The sequence below is a fragment of the Lytechinus pictus genome, chromosome 4 (assembly GCF_037042905.1).
Source record: "Lytechinus pictus isolate F3 Inbred chromosome 4, Lp3.0, whole genome shotgun sequence".
In the NCBI taxonomy this organism is placed as follows: domain Eukaryota; kingdom Metazoa; phylum Echinodermata; class Echinoidea; order Temnopleuroida; family Toxopneustidae; genus Lytechinus; species Lytechinus pictus.
In genome coordinates, this window is record NC_087248.1 from 29,988,720 (window position 1) to 30,012,800 (window position 24,081).

The 24,081-nt window shown below is 36.1% G+C and overlaps 1 protein-coding gene across 1 annotated transcript in view; it reads right to left on the reverse strand.

The window, feature by feature from the left end:
• Positions 1-252: 252 nt before the first annotated feature.
• LOC129258656 (uncharacterized) overlaps positions 253-24,081 on the reverse strand; it is a 30,642-nt gene continuing 6,813 nt past the window's right edge. The window contains exons 2-10 of the mRNA XM_064098796.1: positions 20,478-20,733; positions 19,020-19,114; positions 14,212-14,259; positions 13,083-13,159; positions 12,337-12,391; positions 9,913-10,096; positions 9,295-9,410; positions 7,238-7,342; positions 253-6,761 (exon numbers count right to left, since the gene is read on the reverse strand). Coding sequence (XP_063954866.1) covers positions 6,720-6,761; positions 7,238-7,342; positions 9,295-9,410; positions 9,913-10,096; positions 12,337-12,391; positions 13,083-13,159; positions 14,212-14,259; positions 19,020-19,114; positions 20,478-20,595 — 840 coding nt within the window. The 5' untranslated portion in view covers positions 20,596-20,733 and the 3' untranslated portion in view covers positions 253-6,719. The remainder of the gene's footprint in view (positions 6,762-7,237; positions 7,343-9,294; positions 9,411-9,912; positions 10,097-12,336; positions 12,392-13,082; positions 13,160-14,211; positions 14,260-19,019; positions 19,115-20,477; positions 20,734-24,081) is intronic.

A 24,081-nucleotide genomic window follows, 5' to 3' on the forward strand; every position in this document is an offset into this window, starting at 1 on the left:
AATGAAAGCTTGACAAAGAAAAATCACAAAAAGGTTATTCCACGACTTTCAAAGCTGAATTCCTTATTTATTTTTTTTGTACATACGGTTCGTGGAGCAAAGTACTTTTTGTCATAAAGTTTGTATGAATAATGACTGAATATAAAAAAAACAATATCGAAAAATGAAAGTAAAATAAAAAAAACAATAGATATCCTTTGTTAAATTCTCTCATTTTTTTTAACATCAAACAAGATATAAACAAAGGTGTGATTCAGTCTAGTCTGTAGTTTTATTTCTCATTCTCAGTATTACACAGTTCAAACCTCATCCACTCGAATGAAAAATGAAATCATATTCATTTCCACTGGAATAAACAATTAGAATCACATTACTATAACACATACAATAGCAGCACAAAAAATATATATCAACTTCACTGGAAAGTGAGTGGGTAAATTCGTCCACTCACATGTTCTACTTTCATTTAATCTAATGCCATTCTGTCCATCAACAATTCGTCTAATCACCATTTCGTCTATGACCATTTCGTCTCATAACCAGTTGGTCTAATATCCATTTCATTTTCATTCATTTTGCACAATTTTAACACTTAGTCCAATTATACCAAATGGTATATGGACTAAATGGCTATTGGACCAACTGATTATTAGACGGAATGGCATTAGAATAAATGAAAGTAGACCATGTGGTGAGTGGACGAACTGATGGTAGACCAAATGACAGTAGACGAGTTGGCAATTGGACGAATTGGCATTAGACCAATTGGAAATAAACCAGTGAGTTTTTTTCATTTTTCAGTAACTTAAAACTCATCCTTTCGGATACCTCCTTTTCTTCCTTTTTTTTTCATTTTACATAAGACCACATAATCTTGTTATACTACAATCATGCCTTACAATCAGATACAATTTTAAAAGGCACCAGGCCCCTATATCACAAATATTAGCAATTCAGCATACGGATGTATATTCAGAGTTATGACAGAAGTGGCAACCTGCTTTTGCCGAGAAAGAGTTCACAGGAATTAGGGGACAGTTTTCAGACAATATGATGCTGCCACCCTTGTTACGATTCTAAAATACATCCTTTTCTGACCTGTCCTCAAAATGTTTATATTTATAGATACCACGTTTCAACAGGCAAACATGTTATTCCCAAACGATATTAACTGTACTTGTACAATTCCAACATGATGCAAGTATACCGTGAGATTCATTCTCACATTGTTAATTTAATAGACATCTCGAAACATATATTCATGATGAAAAGTAAAATCATATTTTAAGAATACATGGATGTCAAAATATCTGTAACATACATAACATAAAAGCTTGATGCCTTAGAGGCAAGGCATTTCAATAATAACAATTTTTTTTCTTCTAGACTTCCATGTAACTATTAATTCTTGCAAAACATTGTGCTTATAGAGTTTGTGCAACAGTTTAAAAAGTAATTATGGCAATGGATAGATCAAAGCAAAGAAGCTCTTAATATTCAAGAGTTACTTTTCGATGCTACAACTACATATTGAATGAGGTACAATTCATCATTTTCTTTTTCTCAGCATCATACATGTAATAAAAAAGCAAAATACGGTTCATTTGGTATATTCACTTTGAATTTCAAATTAGCTACATGTATATTAAAAGGTAAACATAAAACCAAATAGTTAAAAAAAGAAAATTAACAGAAAGAACATACTAGACAATAAAGTAAACAAATAACACATCTTTATATTGGGCATTCCTTTCATGTGCATATATCATTCCTTTCCTGTGCATATATCATATACACAAAGTAAATGCCGTTATCCTCAAAATGTGTCAAAGATAAACACAAAAATGTGTTATACCAATGAACCCCTCCCCAAAACATAAAACAGTGGTTGCACTTTAAATTTGACCATTAGATCCAATCTGATAATTCTGAAATGCGAGATTGTCAAACTTTGATATCAAATTTGGATAGCATATTTAATGTAAACTAATCGTTTTATTGTTTGTCTATTAATAAAACAAGTGGAACGCCTCTGGCAGTCTCGCCTGCATTACGCGATAAGATATAGCAGCACTGCTGGCTTTGAAAACAGCTATTGAATAATTATTCACAAAAGAAAATATTCATATGATAATAAAATACTAGGTCCATTGACGCAAAATGACCTTTGACCATGATCATGTGACCTACAATGTGTGCAAAACAATCATTTATACTTGATTACCCTTATGTCTATGTTTCATGAATTAGATCCATAAACTTTCTAAGTTATGATGCCAATTCAACAAATACCAACTTGGCCAAAGTTCATTGACCCTAAATGACCTTTGACCTTGGTCATGTGACCTGAAACTTGGGCAGGATATTCAGTAATATTTCATTACTCTATGTCCAAGTTTCATGAACTAGGTTCATATACTTTCTGAGTTATGTCATTTTATCTCACTACGTTTCAAATTAGTCTACACCTGTTTTGTTATGTTAGGTCTAATTCATCATGATCTACATGTAATTATAGTTCATCTACGACCATCTACAAACCATGTGGTCCAGTTGCCATTTACCTCATTCACCACTTTGTCTGATTTTCAGTTTTGTCTTATAGCCATGCTTTATAGATGAGCTGTTTACGAACTAAAGAGGAAAATAGCCCATCTGGGCAAGCAAGTAACTATGAATTAGACTACATGTAAGTAGATATGAGATCAAGTCACAAGTCTAACGTTTACTGGTTTAGCCCATGTCGATGTGGTTATTGGACTATCTGATAAGAAGGCCGACTGCTTGTATACAAATATGAATATACTCCTTCAATCTCTCTCTCTCTCTGGTGGCTGAACCAACTAAGGTCACTATAGTGCACATACATACCATTAGAAGCCATTCAAATTGCTACGATCATAACAACAAAATGTGAAAAAACAGTCGGATCCACATGACTCGTTCAACAATAGTAGAACTCAACAACAACAAAAAAGTAAATATGACCCATGCTGTCATTAACAGAATATTAACTTAATAGGGATGTTGTGTCATGAATTGATGTGTTATAAAATAACTGCATTATTATTATTGTGAATGTACATCAAAATAATTGAATCCTTATTCCTTTAAAATCAGAAGCATTCATATGTAAAACTGTATGTATCAAATAACAACTTGACTGTACATATAGCAGTCGAGTAACCAAACCTTATGTAAATTCATACATACTTTTTTTACTCACAACAAATATTTAAAATTTATCCCATATCAACCACCTCCACATTGCTACTAAAAATATAAGAATAATCTTTAAGAAAATATGTAATTTGTGCTTTCTTTTTTCCATAGAATACCATTCTTCGTTATCATATTTAGTCTTCACTATCATCATAATTTTGAGCACAAAAAAGAGTTTATAAAAAGTATAATGGAACTTAATGGCAAAGACAGATGAGATATACACATTGGCAAGTTAATTTCTGAATATTCCTTTGTGTATTGAATCAAATCACAAGTTGATTGTTGTGTTTGTATTATGTACAATTGTTAATTACTAATTTAGTATACAAATAAAGTTTTTTATTTGTGCATGTTAATATAGAAATTAGCCCTGGTGGCCACTGCCAAAAGAAATGGCCGCATTATTTCATGCCTTTTTTTCGCTCAGGTCTCACACATTATTTTACAATTTTTCAAGTGGTATACTCCTATCCTCCAAAACCTAACACCTTTTTTTGCACCTACATGTGTAGGAAATACAGTAAATACGGTTTCTGATTAAATTTTATTATTTTGTAGACCTTACTAAATCTGGACTTGCCTACAACAGGTTGTAAACAGGTAAGATGCACATATTGGTCACACTGTGTTCATCACAACATTGGTCACACCTCGGTATCCAAACATATGATTCGATTTCATTCTCTTTGATCAAATATAAATAAAAATAATCACAATAAGTACAAACTATAGAATCTATTTCGTCCCCTTCATAAAAGCACACTGGCAGTAGTTCCAAAACTTCATAAATCAATCTTCATTGAGACATCATGACATTGTAAATGATACTCTATTCTCTCACTCAATAATTGCTTTCTAGAAACATAGATTCTTTATACATACTTTGCCCGCATGTCTAATATCATACTCAGGTTTTTATATTTATTTGAGGATTAAATATTGCATCGTTCAATGAAGAGCTTCAATCAATATAGGTTAGTGAATATTTATTTTTATGTAAATATTGAGTGCAGAGATTTCTTCCATTTAAATCTAAAGAGACTGCATGTACACTCATATGTACATTCATATATAAAGGACAAACAACATGTAAAATGGTTCTGCCAAACACTGCATTTATGGTGTTACAAAACAATCCAACATTTTCTTGAAGGAATCAGTTATTAAGATGAAATGATATTGCCAAATATTATCTGCATTAATTCTGAAATAAAGGATTCTTGTTCAAAGTTTCAATATGAATGACATCATGGGATTCCCTTGAATGCTAAAGCACCTGATCATGGTAGCCGTGCTAAAGCCATAGGAATAATATGCAGCACTTAGAAATATTTGTATGATGAGCTATACAAATTTTGCTTATTTCATTATCAAAATATAATTCACTGAGAACAGAATTCCTTAAAGCCTAGGTAGATACCTAAAAGAAATATGTATGCTATTATTATATCCATAGTCTTTCGGCATTAACATTTAACGCGATAGCTCAGTTGATAGAGCGGGAGTTTCGGATCCCGGTGACCCGGGTTTGATTCCTTCTTGGTGCACATGCCCTTTGGTGAGGCATTGATCCACATTACCAGGTTCCTCGGAGAGGACCTTAAGCCGTCGGTCCTCTGGTTGCTTGCTTACAAGCATTCAATGCTTTAATAGCAATCAGGTAAAAAATAACCACCATTCACCATTTACCATAAGAAGTTTCTGCATCATTTACTTTGTAACATGTAGCAAATACACACACAGAATTAAGAATATCAAAACTCATTCTTTCTTTACACATCTGTTCATGTACATTCGCAAAAACATGATCCTGCCAGTGCCATCTTTAAAAATATTCAAAGTAAGGCAAAAAAAAAAACTTTGCTGGATATAACATCCAGGCCTGACATGAACATGCAGCGTAAAAAAAAACACAATACCACTGCATGTTATATGCAGTTGAACGCATCAGCCAATGTACATTATCTGTATTGCCTTTGTTATAAGAAATAGATACACGTACATCATTCAAGTCTTATGTACACTATATATGGAGGTCACATTTAAGCACATTTTGCATACACAGAAAGTAATAATTGAGTAATTACTCCGCATAAGGACATGTATGTTTGCAGTTGGTAGAAACACAACACTACCTAAGTGGTTAAGAAAACAACTGTTGCTCATTTTTTTCAGCAGAAGGTCAGATAAGAAATGAATGCTTTTTATACTTCCAATGCATTGTAGTGTGCTCTGTTTGTGGTCAGTGATTTACTTTAGATTCCACACATAATAAAAAAATATATAGCATTTATGAGGGGCCAATTATCTAATAGACATTGATGCGTATGTGAGAGACCATTTCGTGATAAGGGCCCTGAAGCACATATCATAGCAGTTGATCATATAGTTGAATCCTATGATCAATTGTACATACTAATCAATGCATTTATTATAATGCAAGTAATCATAAAAATCAGACTTATGATCAAGTTGTGTTTTACAGGGCATTGGGCAGCTTAGTGGGGTAAACACCATTTAAAAATTCACTTGTTATTCAGTGTTTTTCAATATACGCATGATGATAGTCTGCAAAATGACAACAAAAGCTATAAAAACAATGTAGGAACAAAATAAACAATCAGGTTGGACCTTATTACATCATGAATTTCTCCTCAGGACTCATCACTGTAGTATCGATCATTGGAGTTTTCCTGGCTCACTGTAGCTCTGGACGTGTAGCATGTGTAGACTTGAAGTGTCCTGCTCATTCAAAACTGAATTCCATTCCACCGTGCATACCAAAGCTGTGATATTGACGATAGTCTATTCCCATGCATGTGATGTAGTAACGTATGAGCCGTCACTGGTATTGTAAATGAAAAGCTGTCCTTGCAGCAATCACTGAAGTTGTCCAAAGATCATTCACAGTTCTGGCCAGTCACAGCTTGTTGTGGTACAAGAAAAAAAATTGTATTTGTAGCAATTGCTGAACCCATCCAAACATTGTCATATCATATTCGAGTTGGATGTATTAACAGAAAAGAACTTGCTCCTAGCAGAAATTGCTGAATATCTTCAAACATCATCCACAATTCTAGCCAGTAATGGCTTATTGTAGTACAGGATAAAAACCCTGCAACTGTAGTAATCTTTGATGTTGTCCGAAATCATCATGCATACACATTGGAGCTCATGTATTACAAGAAAAACTTATTTCTTGCAGCTCAATTGTTGATAATGTTCAAACATGACATACATGGAAGCGGTTGATCCAGGTAGCCGATAGCTGGGAGTACAGCTTGAAAATGATATCATCTGTGCAAGCAACCGATGTTGAATAGTCAGATTGCCCCTGTTGCAATGGCCGTGTAGAGATTACGTCTGGTAATGGAGCAACGTTGAGGGCGCTATACACAGGTGCCAGGGAAAGGGGGAAAAGAGCGGGTGAGGTGGGGTAGAGCAGAGTGGGGGCAGGAAGGATAGAGAGTACTTTACAAACAGAAGGCCAAACCTCAGCTCTCTTCTAAAAATGTGATTTCTGGATTATAGTCATCCTGCAAAATACAACAATTAAAGCACGGGTCAAGTTACAAAGAAGACAAGAATTTACCAGGGGGGAAACAAAATTTACGTATATAATACTCCACATTCAAGAAAACGTTGCAATAAGATTAGTCTAAGAATAGTGTGTGACATTTCAGGAGCAAATTTTCACCATTCAAAGAAGTGATAGCTTTCATTGTTCTATGAAATCAATATTTATAAATTACAATAATAACATGACAATATTAAAGATAATGAACCACATTAATCTAACTATCTTTTCTTCTCATTTCATTCAAAATTTAAGTGGGGTGCACTTTTTAGTGCAAAATCAAAATAAAATTTGGATAAAGGTCTTCTATCTTGTTTATTTTGGTAAAAGGTGCCCCTTAAAATCAGAGATTTATCTAATGTACAATGATTATAGAAACTAGTAATCTTAATCAATACTATGTGTATGACAGTAATAATTAGGTTATCTACTCACATCTGATTTCATATATAGATGGTGTTCCCAAACACTCCCTAAACTCTCTGGGTTCTGAAGGTATAGATCTTCTTTTAATTCATAAATTTCATACGCACACTTCATCTAGAGGGAGGGAGAGAAAGAAAACAAGATATAACCATGGCTAATATATCAAGGAGATTTTAATAGCAGGAGTACCACATGGCAGCTGCAAATTCCTACAGCAGCCCAGAGAATAAATGATAATAATAAAAATAATAACTGGCATTATATAGCGCTTTATCAATCTACGACTGTTCAGAGCGCTTTATGATTATTATTACCCAGTAACTGGATTCATAGCATTTCAAGCAGCCTGTTAGGCACACACTTGCCAAACCAACCACAATGACGGTTGTTTCCTACCGGTACCCAAATAGCACCAGGGTGAGAGTGGCAAAGTGTGGATTGACGCCTCGCCAAAGGGCGCTAGGCCATGGTGGGATTCGAACACACGACCCTCTGATTACGAGGCGAGAGTCAGAACCGCTACACCACGGCGCTTCCATATGTTGCTTTTGATGTGGAAGGTTCAATAGTCCTTTCCTAGTTCATCTACAACCCATTACGCGATTCCTGTGATTAAAAAATACCCCACCAGCTTATAACACAGAAGCCCCATTGCCCTACGTGTTGTGTCAATGGGAGCTCAAGTGGGGAATTTGAAACCCCAATTTCAGATTTTGGGAGAGCTTCATTTCTCTCGTTTAAACTGGGGTGGGGTTCATCTGACTGCTGATAATGCCTTGCGTGTTAGTCAATAGGAGCTCAAGTGGGGTATTGACACCCCACTTTCAGTTTTGGGGAAAGTTTCATTTCTCTCGTTTAAACTGGGATGGGGTCGATTTAGTGACTGTAGCTGCTGATAAGAGCCGATAAAACACTGTGCATGCCACCACAACAGGCTGATGAACAGCATGGAGTGGGATTAGCTGTCATTCTTTAATATGTAATAGTATAAACAAACTCTTAAGAGCTTCCTGGCTGACAGTAATCTTGAAATAATGAATTTGTTTTAGGACATTAGCATATCTAAAAACGATTCGAAATTTAGATGAAGATCGAAATGAAATTTTGAACGATGCAAAATGATCCACAATTGCCGAAATAACAAGTAAAAAAAAAAATTACCCCCAGTTAACTCCCTCTCTCTCTCTCTCTCTCTGCCAGGCCTATGAAGGTCACTTCTCCTTGGGGGGAAGGTGGATTATCTGGGAAGTGTATGATTGTTTACTTAAGGATTACCATTCCTGCAAAGACTTTGCTGATATCGGGAGGGGGGGGGGGGGCGAGTGAAAGTAGCTTGGAATTTGAAATTGGGGTGTCAGATGAGATCCATTCTTAAACACAAAGTTTCGTAATGCAATATATATATTATCTAATTAGTCTCTCATTGCCTTTAAGTCCATTTACCACTTCGTCTAATATCCAGTCTGGTGATACCAATTTCATCTTATATCCACTTGACCCAACACCATTTAGTCTAAATCGTTAAGTGAACCTATGTATGAATCAAATTTTCATATGGCAAAATGAAAAATAGGAAGTAGACATCTTGGCATTAGATTTGATGTGAAGTTTGACCAAGTGAGTATAGACCTTACATGTATGTATGGACACCATAATCTCCCTCAGAGGATATAGAAATATACATATACAGATTTGTCAGAGGTGCGCCAGCTGCAGATCACCAACGCATGCAAGGCAATTGCTTTAGCCTCAAAGATGGCGACGCGATGACGTCGATGTGCAAGGTCCAGCAACTTTGTGAATGTGTGACATATTGGGGAGCCGAAACCTTGAATGTTTCTTGCGATAAATGGCGCTACACAGATGCTATTCATCAACATCATCACCACTATCATCATCATCAGCATCATCACTATCATCATCATCATCACCACTATCATCATCATCAACATCATCACCACTATCACTATCATCATCATCATCTTGTTGTGTAAACCAAATGGCACTAAAGACTAAATTGATGGTAGACCAAATGGGTTTACCACCAATAAAATCAATGAGCTTACCTGTTTTGCACATTTCTTAGGAGGCATCATCCCTACATTGGTGGCTAGTCCTGGACATAGAACACTAGATATAGGCAAGAGACCGGTCTTACTTGAATTCGCATTGTGCTTTTGTACTACAAAACAAGAAACAAAGAACACTGTTAAATCAGATAACACAACAAGAATATTTCTGTGCTTGTATGAATGATCTCTAGAATCACAAAGGTGCATTAAGGATATAAAGGAACAACTTCGTCTTATGCTGCCCTCTTGGATAAAATAAAAAAAGTGTATTAACCCAAACTGAGTTTTGAAATGTGTTCATAATTTACAACTTGTTTTCTTCTTCCAGGCCAAATTTCATTTTTTTAACACTAATCCTGCAATGAAATTTGTTGGTTAACCATTATGCTAATACATTGGCACATGTGTACAGAGGTGCTGAACCCAACCGGAAAAATAAACATATTTATAAGTTCAAGTTCTGCCATCTTTCAGATATTAAATTGTGAAATCAGGAGATAAAATATTGTGCAAGTGCAAGTCATGACACAAATAATAGCACCAAGAGTGATGGGGAAGAGGTCTTTGAATTGACAAGATTCAAAACAGCCTCTTGGATAAATGATTACAAACCTGCTAATATGACAGCTCTAAATGCTAAGTAAGCATTGATACTGTCTGATACATCCATAGGTACCCTCATAGTAGGGGCTGATATAAGGTACTTGATGGGTGTGCCTTGGTTAAAACCTTCCCACGATGTCTTCTCTGTGTTGCCCCAGAACTGCTGACATGTTTGTATAATAATTGCATCACCCTGAAATTTAAAATAATAATAATAATTTTAACAATTTTCTATACCGCAAATTCGCAAATTGCCTCTAAGCGGTTAAAAGAAAGGAAATATCAAGTATAAAGGAAATAGAAATAGAAATACTTTGCACAACAAAATGTATCAAAACTAATATTACAATTTACAACTACTTCTCACCAGACCATGAATAAAGAAATACCATCAAATTGGCCAATAGACATAGGATATGATCCATTTAAGATTTAAAAAGGTGAGTTTTAAGCATAACTTTATATGTATGAACACAGTAGCATTGACAAAAAGTTGAAAAGATAACAGCAAATATTTTCAAAAGATGATCTATAAGAACGGATAGAGATGTGCAGAGGTTGTTGTCGGCAAGTGGATACGTCTGAAGACTGTAGATTCCAAGGTACAACTTCAGGGTTCAATTCCCACCTAATCACTAACATACTTTGGCAAGTCATTTGATCTGCATTTGCAACACTCAACCTAGGAGAGGTAATGGGTACCTGAAAGAAATTCATTCCTCGAAATGGTAAAAAGCACTGTATTGGCAGATATGCTAAGGCCAGGGTAATAATACACAGCTCTCAGAAATATCTGAATTAAGTGCTACAAAAATGTTGCATATCATTATCATTATCATTTATGCTTTATAAAATTGTCAATGCTTAACCCTAAATCTCCCGGGGTATTTTTATTCTTGTCATTCGGGGGGGGGGGGGGGGACATTATGGCCCCCCCCCCCTTAAGATCTCCATTACGTCAAACCCCCGTTTGGAGAAAGACCGCAGTTCAGATTGCAAACTGCGGTTCTATACCCCATTTTGCGTTTGGAAATCCCAAAATCATTTCCAAGCCCAGGGGGCCGTTTCATAAAGCTGCTCGTAAGTTAAGAGCGACTTTAAGAACGACTGGTGATCCTTTCTCGCGCGCTAGATCTTCGCCAATGGTGTGTACCATTTACCGCAAGACAGGATCACCAGTCGCTTTTTATTTACGAACAGCTTTATGAAACACACGCCTGATCAATCCCGCTAGGCCAGGTAATCCCCGCTGTCTCAATTTTACCTCCACAGGCCAGATTATGAGCGTTGAGCCAAGGACGAAATGATAAACAACAGCTGTGCTATTACGTAAGACTTCTCTGCCTGTAGTAGGACCTTCGGAATGAAATTATTGTATTCGATATTTAATCACGTTTTCAAATGCATATTGTATTCAGAAATCCAATGTTAGTCCATTTTCAAGTTCGAACGAAGAAAATCGACCTCGAAATAAGGAAAGTAAGTGAATTAAAATGACGGCATGCTTTGCTCGGGCTGTTGTGCTATCTTCGGACCAGAAACAGGTGTTTTGATATTTAAATTGCTTGCTTGGGGCAGTTATGGTTTGTCGTACTTGGAGAAGAGAATTGATTGAGGGAATCTGGGGTATAGTGTTTTCAAATGAAAGGTTTTTGTCATGTCAGCCGCGGAATGCGCGATCACAACAAAAATTTGCATGATGGTAGAGAATGACGTATTCTATGCTGTTGCATTTGTAAATTTCACTGAATTCATATATTTTTATTTTATATGAATTAATTATGATAATTTATTCATGAAATCATACTTTTTGCTCTGATTCACTAAATAAAGCACCTAGAATGCTATTTTTTGGTGAAAAGATTCTTTATAGCATTCCTAACAATTGTGAATGAAAAAAATTCTGGTACCAAGACCGATTTCTTATTCATCTTTTCTTTTTTTTTTTTCTTATGTATTTCTTTTTTTTACTTTTTTTTTTTTTTTTTCTATGGAAATCATTCCAGACTTAATTCTGATCAAAATTAATTATGTTTAATCAGTAAAAGTAGAAATAATGATAAATTTATGAAATTTGGCTAAATACACAATTTGCATTGGATTTGTACATGAAATCACGTTTATGAGCAATTTTGGGTCTGACATGCACTTACATAATGTTGCGTAATGTCGTAACCGCGTACCCGGGCGTCACAAATTTGGTCTCAAAATTTGCACGAGACTTGAAAGTAAAAAGTCAGTGAGCGGCCAGGTCAAAAAATTTTGCGCAGAAAGATATATCGCGAAAATTGTCGAGGGGGGGGGGGCCATTATGGCCCCCGCCCCCCCCCCCCCCCCCCCCCGGGAGAATTAGGGTTAAGCATAGTTAAGGAACATTGGGATGGGATTGATAACGCCTCTATGAAACAGTCAACGTCCAATATTCAAACTTACCACTAAAAGTTCACCATCTTTCTCTGTCATGATCATTTTTTGTAACCTATTCATGCTGTAATAAAAAAAAAAATATGACAAAAATATTAAAAATCTAAATTTTTTCCCACACAGAACATTTTTTACAAAGAAAATATCTGGAGACATTGGCTCTTGTGGATATATTCTCAAAATGTTTGTAAATCAGCATTATTCCTTCTGAAAATTGTTTTACAGGGACTTCTTTTTAATCTATGACATCTTTAGATTTGAATAATTTGGGTGACGCAGCTATGTGCATGTTTACATGAATATGCCGATGATGTCCACCCTCTCCTTTTTCTTTTGTACTTCATTTTATGGAATTGCCCATTATTAATTAATTTACTCAAAGAGTATAAAAAATGGATAGTCAAGGTATGTGTAAGATAATCATTGTGTGACTTATTTTATAAATAAGATCATTCAGCCCACTCATTACATATTCATGGAACAGTTAAAAACACACAAAAAGTTTACCTTTAGTTAGTACACATTGTAAATCTTAGAGTATCTTTATATATTTTTTTGTAACAATATTGTTCCTGGGAGTCATCTCGACAAATCCATTCATTCATTGATGTTTAATAATGTAATCAAATTAAATTAATTTAAGTCACTTCCAATTATATTACTTGCAAATATATACTAAAGTAGATGTTGATGAGTAGAAAAAGAACTTTGTGAAAGCTTTATGAAAGAGTTCCTGGGATATGATAAACACTTACAGTTGCCAACCAAAATGTCTAGAGTATGCTAAATCAATGCCTCCATCCATGTAACCAAAACTATTCGCTGGAGAAACCTGTGGAAGAAATGAAAGAATTTTAATAATAAAGGCAGTTAGAAACTTTATCCAAGATCTAAAAATCAAAATCACCTTCTACCAACTGTGGTAATCATAATTGCAAATATTCAGGTCAGTCAGAAATCAGCAGTGCTTTATAGCCATTAATTCACAATTTAGAACATTCATGCCAACACGTGTATACAAGTAGAATATCACAATAACATTATTCTAACTGTATGCATAGTTCGCATAATAAAAAAAAATTACCATCCGACCATACTAAAAAACCTTCACATAAAATGAACTCTACGACCTTTGACATCTCACCTTGATACCAAAAGAGACTCATCAGATCCTCATGCAGTTTAAAATAGTAAGTTCTTCAACTATCATGAGAAAGATATATTTTCAGGTATACAACGACGATTGCGACATTTGAACTCATGATCTCAATCTATTCAAATCAATATCCATCCAATGAATTACATTAAAACTTTTAAAGTTGATTCCAAAAAAAGGTTCTTCCCTTATCGCGAGGAAAATTTTAATGCATTTTACATCTGTGACCTTTGACCTAATGATCCCACATTCTAATTAGATTCTCTTTTTTTACTCCCCTACACATGAACTTAAACTTGAAATTGAACCCTCAAATGGTTCTTTACTTCCCGTTGGAAGTTGGAACAAGATAATTTTAACTCTGTAATCTTCAACATTTAACCTTATGACCCCAAAATCTAACCAGATCAGTGTCCCTCCATAATGCATGAACCAAGTTTGAAGTTGATTGCTTGAACATTTCTTTGTGAGAACAAGATATTTTGATATTGAACTGTGTCTTTTGACCTCATGATCTGAATCTAGTCAGATTATCATCTCTACTACATACATGCATACATGAGCAAAGTTTGAATTGAGCCCTCGAATGTTTATCATGAAAACAATTGGATGACCGGAGAGATGAACAAAAACATTAGACCTCCTGCATCCATCTCCAGTAGGCGGAGGTATAAAAGTGAAATGAACACTACAGAGTACATACATGTATCAACAGTGTTCCTACTTACTATTGCATCTGCTGCTGGTGCATTCTTAAAAATATCACCTTCCGAAACCTGGAACAGTAATAATGACGAAATAATGACAAACATTATTAGTTACAATCTAAACGTTGCAGACACCACGGCTTTTTTTTTACATCAGTATACACATAGCCTATCTGATATGCGCCGGGCTATAGTGGGCAAGTTACTGGTCGCGCGAAGCAGACTGACGGGTGAGGGCGAAGCCCGAGCGCCTATCATCACTGGTAAAGTCATCAATATGCATAGGGGAAAGTCCAAGAATTCGCGCGCGTTACGTATGGGACATTTCAGAGGCTTTAATGACCTGAAAAGTAGTGTTAAATGACTTTGATTAGATTGAATACTCTCATGATGGTAGACATCTAGGAGAAGAATAATCATGCAAAAAATGGTGACATATGACCTTGACCTTTTAGAGAGAAGAGATGTACCGTTACGTATGGGACGCAGAAAAAAGACAATTTTTAAAACATTTTTTTCAAGTTGAGAATTCTCTGAAAGTATTTCATTTGACAACTTGTAACTTAGTGTGATAGAACTTAGTCACAATACTCTAGTACATCTAAGGTAAGTTTCATGTCATAAGCCAAATCCCTCTAATTACAGACTCTATTTAAAGAAATTAATGACATGTTACGTATGGGACAGTTATGTATGGGACATTTTGTCCCCTATAGAAAACGTACACAATTTTCCCCATAATTACAAAATTGAAATAATTTAAAATATGGAAATAACAAAAGATTTTCTTTCTTTTAAAATGTTCTATTGAGACATATTTGATATGACTGAAAAGGAAATTAGCCATTTCAACATTTTTTTTTCTTGTTTTTCATGGTTTCATAAATTTCTTATGTATTTCTATTGTTTTTTTAATTTTTCTCATATTTTTCAATATTCACAATTTTTTCGCTTCGATTGTTTTCATTAATCAGTATTCATAACAAATCAGTCTTTAAATACTAAAGAAAAGGAAAATTTTTTAGAGCACTCTAGAAATTTGTTTTTCTCCATTCACTTTGTACACAAATCTCCCCATTGACATTGTGTGTAATTGTCCCATACGTAACATGTTGTCCCATACGTAACCATTTTTTTTATTAACTTTTAATAAAAAAGTAAACTCTATTTTTGAAACTTTTTGTGGTATAACATTTCATACTTAATAAATCAGAACTTCCCAGAGATGCAACAATACAAGGTGTACAAGTATTGTATTATGAGAAATAATTCAAAAAAACATCCTCAAAATGTTACGTATGGGAAATTCCATCCTTGGACAAGACCTAATTTGCATTTTAAATAGATGACACCACTTTTTTTCCCCCCAAAGTAATAAGAAGTTAGGGGGTCCATGTCCCACCTATGACTAAATCTCAGAAGTTTTGTAATTATTTTTTATGAGTTTTCATAATTGTCCCATACGTAACGCCCATTTTACCAATTATGCAAATTAGGTGCCCAAAATTAGCATAAATATGCATATTATCAATTATTTTTCCTAATGAAATTTAAAAATTCAACATTTGGGCTTTCTTACCCCACCAAAGATAACTTCTTAAATTAAAGATGAAATTTTGCCTTCTAGGGTGACCTTTTCTTGGACTTGCCCATATACATGTATGGTTATCATATGCGTGACGTACTTTTTATTATGCATCATTCATGAGATAACCCTTATATGGCGATCAACTGTATTTTTTAACCAATCAAATATCATCGCAGTCTACGTCACGTTCAAGCCTCGTCGCTTATTGGTCCGTGTTCGCGGACAGTTATGAATATTTATATTGAAGCTTACTTGAGGGTTCGTAGAATTTCTACGAACGAAACAAGGTAAATAACTAGTGATGATAGGCGCTCGGGCTGCGCCCTCGCCCGTCAGTAGTTTGCCCACTAGCCCGACACATATCAGATAGGCTAGTATACACATGGAATTACTACATGTAGACAATAATTATAATAATAATAGGCATTTATATAGCGCCATCTATCTAGAAATATTCTATTCCGAGGTGCGTTGTTATTATTATTATTAACCCGGCTTTAGCTCGAGCTGCCTTTCAGCGCTCATGCATTCAAGGAATTAATCCTGCCGGGTACCCATTCACCTCACCTGTGTCACACAATGCTGTGTGATACTGACAGGTTACTCTCTGATATAAACCAATGTATTGATTCATATATGTACAGTGTGCTAGTTTTATTTGCTTGAACATTGTCATTCATTCTTAATAATTCCAAGCCTGAAATCTGTTCACTGTACCTTTAAAACACACTGCCTTGCAATCTCAAAAGGGAGCAAGTCGCAAATCAACAAATTTTAAGTTTTTGGCATTTTCTGATTTCACCTACATGTACATGTACTTTACATGAACAGCATGTTTAGACTGTTTTTTGCTGAAAATCTTAAATCATTCATTTGATTATTCTGTTTTGCCTTACAAAAAAAAAAATTTAGATATTGACAGAGGAGAAAGTGGGGTTTACTGTACATCTGTAGTACTCTAATCTGATGTTATTGGTCCTAGCATGAAATCCAATCGAAAATATCAGGGAATGCATAAGGTGAAAATGGAACATTCTCCTCTTTTACAAAACTTGGCAATGTCACTTTTCTCACTTGCTTGAGTTACTTCCTTTTGTCAATAACGGGCAGGTAGGTGTCACACATACATGTATGAATCAATGTACAAGTAGGCATGTCCTATTATGTTTACCTAGCTCTACAGGTATTTGCTTTAACTACATAGCACACTTGACCCTGGTAATAATACCAGGTGCATTCAAATCATTAGGATTTATTACACCTACATGCACATATGTAAACACCTACTTGTACTCTGCACATTAACTCAACAGTGTGGCACATCTCAAATGAGGTAAATGCATGTACATGTACACATATCATGTAATGTACAGATCATTGTGTCATTTCAGTTTTCATGGTGATTTGTGTATTCATAATACATGTACATGTATGTACTTTTGTGCATACTGGGTGTCCCATAAAAAGCACAATGATGGATTTCATATAATTTTTCTGACTGCCTCAACCAAATCATAATGATGATTCTTCTTCCGTGGTGATTTTATGTTCAATGATGTTTGTCAAGATATCTCATTGTTGAATTGAATGAATACAATATTGTCACTTTTGTTCTGATCAATAAAGGACGATTCTCTTTCATTTTGATTTAGTGCCGAGTTGATTGATGGGTGGACTGATGTTGATGACAATGATGGTAATGAAGGTTTGATGATGACAATAACGGTGGTGGTGATAATGATGGCTGTGATGATGATGATGATGATATTGATGGTGATGATATTGATGGTGATGATATTGATGGTGATGATGGTGATGATGATGATGGTGATGATGGTGATGGTGATGGTGATGATGGTGATGATGATGATATTGATGGTGATGATATTGATGGTGATGGTGATGATGGTGATGATGGTGATGATGATGATGGTGATGATGACGGTCATGATGATGATGATGGTGATGATGGTGATGATGATGATGGTGATAATGATGATGGTGATGATGGTGATGATGATGATATTGATGGTGATGATGATATTGATGGTGATGATGATGATGATGGTGATGACGGCCATGATGATGATGATGATGATGATAGTGATGGTGATGATGATGATGGTGATGATGATGGTGATGATGGTGATGATGGTGATGATGATGATATTGATGGTGATGATGATATTGATAGTGATGGTGATGATGGTGATGATGATGATGGTGATGACGGTCATGATGATGATGATGATGATGATAGCAATGGTGATGATGATGATGATGGTGATTATGACGGTCATGATGATGATGATAGTGATGGTGATGATGATGGTGGTGATGATGATGATGACGATGATGATGATGGTGATGATGATGATACTGGTGATGGGTGATGATGGTGATGATGGTGATGGTGATGGTGATGATGGTGATGATGATGATATTGATGGTGATGATATTGATGGTGATGGTGATGATGGTGATGATGGTGATGATGATGATGGTGATGATGACGGTCATGATGATGATGATGGTGATGATGGTGATGATGATGATGGTGATAATGATGATGGTGATGATGGTGATGATGATGATATTGATGGTGATGATGATATTGATGGTGATGATGATGATGATGGTGATGACGGCCATGATGATGATGATGATGATGATAGTGATGGTGATGATGATGATGGTGATGATGATGGTGATGATGGTGATGATGGTGATGATGATGATATTGATGGTGATGATGATATTGATAGTGATGGTGATGATGGTGATGATGATGATGGTGATGACGGTCATGATGATGATGATGATGATGATAGCAATGGTGATGATGATGATGATGGTGATTATGACGGTCATGATGATGATGATAGTGATGGTGATGATGATGGTGGTGATGATGATGATGACGATGATGATGATGGTGATGATGATGATACTGGTGATGGGGATGATGATGATGATGACCGTGATGATGGTGATGGGGATGAAGGTGATGATGATGATCGTGATGATGGTGAAGATGATGATGGTGATGATGTTGATGATAGTGGTGGATACATGCGCTTTAGTTATGATGATGATGATAATGACGATAACGGTGATGTTGACGATAATATTGATGATAATGATGATGGTGAGGGTGATGATGATGATGATATTGATGATAATGATGACCACAAGGAGGATAAGGAAATCAATAATGATGATTAGGCCAATGATAACTTACCTCTACTTGATCACAACCCTTGAATATCTCCTTCCAAGATTGAACCAGCTCTTTGTTAATATCCCTCAACTTGTACATAACACCGGCTGGGGCAGCTGTAATGATATCAAAGACAAACTCCAATAGTGAACTCATGTCCACCAAAATAACTGCAACTGAATCAAACAAAAAATTACCCACCTTCTTACATGCTATGTACATGTCTGTGATGGTTCCAAGATATTTGCTCCGGCGAGAATTACTAGTACTCGGCTATAAATTCCGCACACTAATCAAATTACTAACTTTAACCCAGAATTCAACACTAAACACTGCCCTAAACCTGACCCTTAATGTAATATAAAACGCAACTGCAAACCTAACCTTAACTATATATATCGTAGACGAAAAACAGCAAGGAGCAATTGTCGTCAGAGCAAATGTGTTGCTGTCCGTGCCATTGGTATCAAGCTCACTAGTCCTATTCTTTATTCGAAGCTAAAATAAAGTCCAATAAACATAAGAATGAAGGCCAAGACTCATCGATCACTTGAATAATGAATAATGATTTGGGGGCCATTTTGGTTTAACAAACATGAGTTGTATCTGTGACACCAACACTGAAAATGGAGTTTTCAAATCTATTGTTCTATTGCTGGTTGGTCATCGCCTGCTTGTCTGTTTTGTCTCAGCACACATGGTCTAATCCTAGTTGGTCTACAAGCAGTTCATCTCCTAACCATTTTTTCTGATTTCCAGTTATACCATTTAACATTTTGTCCAATTCTCATTTTAATAGGCCATAAAATACCCATTTTGTCTAATATCTACAAGTTACATTTAACATCACTTAATCTAACCTGAGTTCACAAAGACACTGCACAAATTCCACTCAGTCAAAATGAACAATGTTTCGCTAGTTATGAGGGACTTTCTTAAGGACTGGTGACTCATTCTCTAGGCTAAATCAACATCAATGAAAATTGGTGCAGGTAGTCTACCACAAGAAAGGATCACCAGTCATTTGTAAAGTCGCTCGTAACATACAAACAGCTTTATGAAATACCCACCAGGGCCTTGTTGCATAAAAGTTACTATTGTGGTAACTTTGCCATCCAATGGTAACTACCATGGTAACGCTGATCAACAGCCAATCAAAATCATGGATTCCATTAAGTTACCATTGTATAGCAGTTACCATGATGGTAAATTTTATGCAATGGGGCCCATATCTTCATTTGACTAAGCAATAAAAAATAAAAATAAGCAGACAAAAGTGGAAATTAGACATATTGGGCAAATGAAAATCATACTTAGTCTAATTACAGACCTAGTGTACAGTAGTATAGACCAAAATCAATTCAACCACACTGATAGTACAAATGGGTTTAGCCAATATTAGATTATCTTATATTAGGAGTACACACCAACTGCTTGTAAACCAAGTGATTTAGAATAAAATATTTATGCTATTCTCACCTTTGACCTCTATCTTGGGACTGGTTGTCTGATCCACCTGAGGTTTATTGAGTAGGATATCCTTCCTCTTAATACCAGTCTTTATATCAGTGGATTCTAAAGATAAAATGCCATCCATGATGATGGCTTGTTGGTCCTTCCTTCTCTCAGAGGTCTAGCTCTTCTGCAGGTTGCGTCCGTCGCAGCAACTGATGCGGATGAGCTACCAAAGGTTAGAGGTTTGTTTGATGGTTGACAAAGTTTTCTGTTTCTTCATCTGTTGAGAAGAAAAAACAGAAAAAAACAGTTAAGGATAACAGCACTAAAGCTGATTTGTTGAATTCAGTATCAGTATGTATCCTGCACTTAGCAGGTCTTAATGAAGGATCATATTCATAGTTATATGTAATAATAATAATAGCTGTATTTATAAAGCGCCTTTTGCCTGATGATACAAGCACTGCTATTATTACCCAGGCTTTAGCTCTAGCTACCATCACCGGCGCTCAGTGCATGCAAGGAATTAATCCTGCCGAGTACCCATTCACCTCACCTGGGTCGAGTGCAGCACAGTGGGGATAAATTTCTTGCTGAAGGAAAACACGCCATGGTTAGGATTCGAACCCAAGACCCTGTTTGAAAGGCAAGAGTTAGAACCACGACACGCCCGCAGTTAGTTATAGTTATGTAATATAGTGAAGCAAATGAAATGATCTTGGACTTGGGTTTCAGATAAGTAGTGGGCTATACAGTGGTCGAAGGGATTTTTCTTGTCATTTTAATTTCAATTTAACTCCAAAGTACCATCAGAAAAAAATTGACCATCAAAAATACAGAATATGCATCATACCTGTATAGTTTCCAAAACACACAGAGGCTTTGCATGTAACGTTAGCCCAGATTAAAGGAGAAATCAGTGAGACTGTCTTCACTGCGGTTTACTAACCAAATTTCTAATCATTCTCGTGGGTTTTGAATAAGTAGAGTCCTTAAATTTAAAATGAAAAATTATAAAAACTTTCCAGGGAAAGATAGAGACAGTGACTTTCTGTTCCCGGTAATCTATAAAATGGAAAACCCCATTTTGTTTCTTTACTTTTGTTATTTTGCATGCAAAAATCAATTCAATTTACCGTTCCAAAATGGATTTCATGTTTTCCATATTATAGCATAACAGAATTTCCATTTTAAAATTAAGTTTGAGAGGGAATTTACCCTATTTAACGGGGGGGGGGGGTCAAATTGATGCCCCCTTGATCAATTTTGTCACCGCAATATTTGTTTTTACTGTGCCGCTCGGTGACTACATGTAAGTCTTCAACATCTTTTGAGACCAAATTTATAACGCTTGGGTACTCGGTTCTGAAATTACATGTACACAACAATTTTGTAAGTGCACATCAGACCCAAAATTCATATTGCTCAAAAACGTGATTCCATGTATGATAGTGGATCATACTACTCAACACTTTTCATGAATTCCTGTATATAAACGATATGAGATCTACTTGAAAAGGTACGACAGAGAGCAACCAACCTTTGCCTCAACTCCATCATCTAGACTATCCTGAAAGGCTGAAGGCTTTAAAGCTACCTACTCTATCATATAGAAGACAAAGAGCTGAACTGATCCAAATATACAAAAAATCAAAAGATCGATGCCATTCTTCTCGACTTTTCAAAGGCCTTCGACCGAGTGCCTCATGAGCGTCTTCTCCTTAAACTGAACCACTATGGAGTTCGGGGTCACATACTCTCTTGGATAAAGGACTTTCTTAAAGGGCGCACACAGCAAGTTATACTTGATGGAAAAATGAGCAACACCACTTCTGTCACATCGGGCATGCCCCAAGGTACAGTCCTCGGTCCGCTTCTGTTCTTGATTTTCATCAATGACCTCCCTGATTGTGTCTCTTCTTCTATCAGGCTATATGCTGATGACGCCCTCCTATACAGATTAATAAACTCCCATGATGACATTGAGTCCCTCCACAGAGATCTAGCCAATGTTCAGGAATGGGAGAGGAAATGGCTCATGTCATTTAATGCTGACAAGTGTGAGGTGCTGAGGATTTCAAACAAAAGAAATCTCATCATTGGAGCATCTCCTTACTCCATCCATGGAACTGCTCTCCACACCCTTGATGAAGCGAAGTATCTTGGAGTTATACTTCAACGAAACCTCAACTGGAAACCCCATATTAACGCCATCTGTAAAAAGAGTAACAGCATTCTTGGCTTCCTTCGACGCAACTTGAGGAAATGCCCACCTAGCATAAAGGAGAGAGCGTATAAGTCCTACGTTCGTCCAATTGTTGAGTAGTACTCTTCTTCAGTTTGGGACCCTCATACCAAAGAGCTTATCTCTAAGACTGAAATGGTTCAGCGGCATGCAGCTAGATTTGTAAAAGGTGATTATGACCGACAGAGTAGTGTCACTCAGATAATGAAAGAATTACGGTGGCAGTCTCTTCATGAACGACGAGCTCACAACAAAGTCATCATGATGTACAGAATCGTCAATGGTCTAATCGCCATCCCAGCCGCACCTCCTTTCCTGTATGCCTCGTCTGAACCAACCAGAGGACATTGCCTACAATTCAAACAACAGCATTGTAGAATCCTCTCCTACCAACACAGCTTTTTCCCAAGTACCATCTGCTTGTGGAATGTCCTGCCTACAACAGTGGTTTTGGCTCCTTCAACTGAGTCTTTCAGGAGCCACCTGGAACCACTCACCCTCCGTTAGCTCTCCAGTTGAGATGCATCTTTTTACTTGCACTATAGTTTAGTTTTGTTCAACTGCACCAAATGTCATGTGTTTTTGTGATTGCGGCCTCAGCCAAGTACGACTATACTCTGTAAAGAGGACTGTACTCAACGGAAGAAGAAGACTTGATCAAATTGACCTAAACAACTTCTTTGAGATTGATGTTCATGGCAGAACCAGAGGTCACAGCATGAAATTATGAAAAAATAGATGCAGATTGCAAATAAGGCAAAATGCCTTTTTCAATTAGGAGTGTAAATAACTGGAATGCTTTACCAGAGGAAGCAGTTTCTGCATCTAGTGTCAATATGTTCAAATCAGCTATTGAGAGGCACTGGAAAAACCATCCACTAAAATTTTTACCCTACCAGAGACTATCCGTGACGAGGAGCAAATAAGCTACAAGCTTTACGTTTCTACATCCAAGTAAATCCGAGTATTAGTTTCCCCTAGTTTGCGCACACGCGTAGCTGTGCAATTTTAGTAAAAGAAAATACGCAACAAACACAAACTTTACACATGCAATATATAGTCTATAGACAGATATTCATCAAAAAATCTGTTTCAAAATGGTGGAAAAAATGAATTTTGGGCATTTCTTGTGATAGCCTCAAAATGCAACCTAGTTTCTCATCAAAATCCCAGAATCCATGCAAAGTGAATGGGTGTGCAGACATGGGGCACTATTTGTTCAATCTGAAAATGACTGCGATGACTGCCAGAAGTTTTTTCAAGAAAATCATTTATTTCTTTCAAATGAGAGGGCCTGACTTGCCTGTCCTACTGTACTACTGGGCTGGGGGGAAATGTCCGCTATTTTTCACATTTTCAAAATATATTTTGGATCAAATCTCT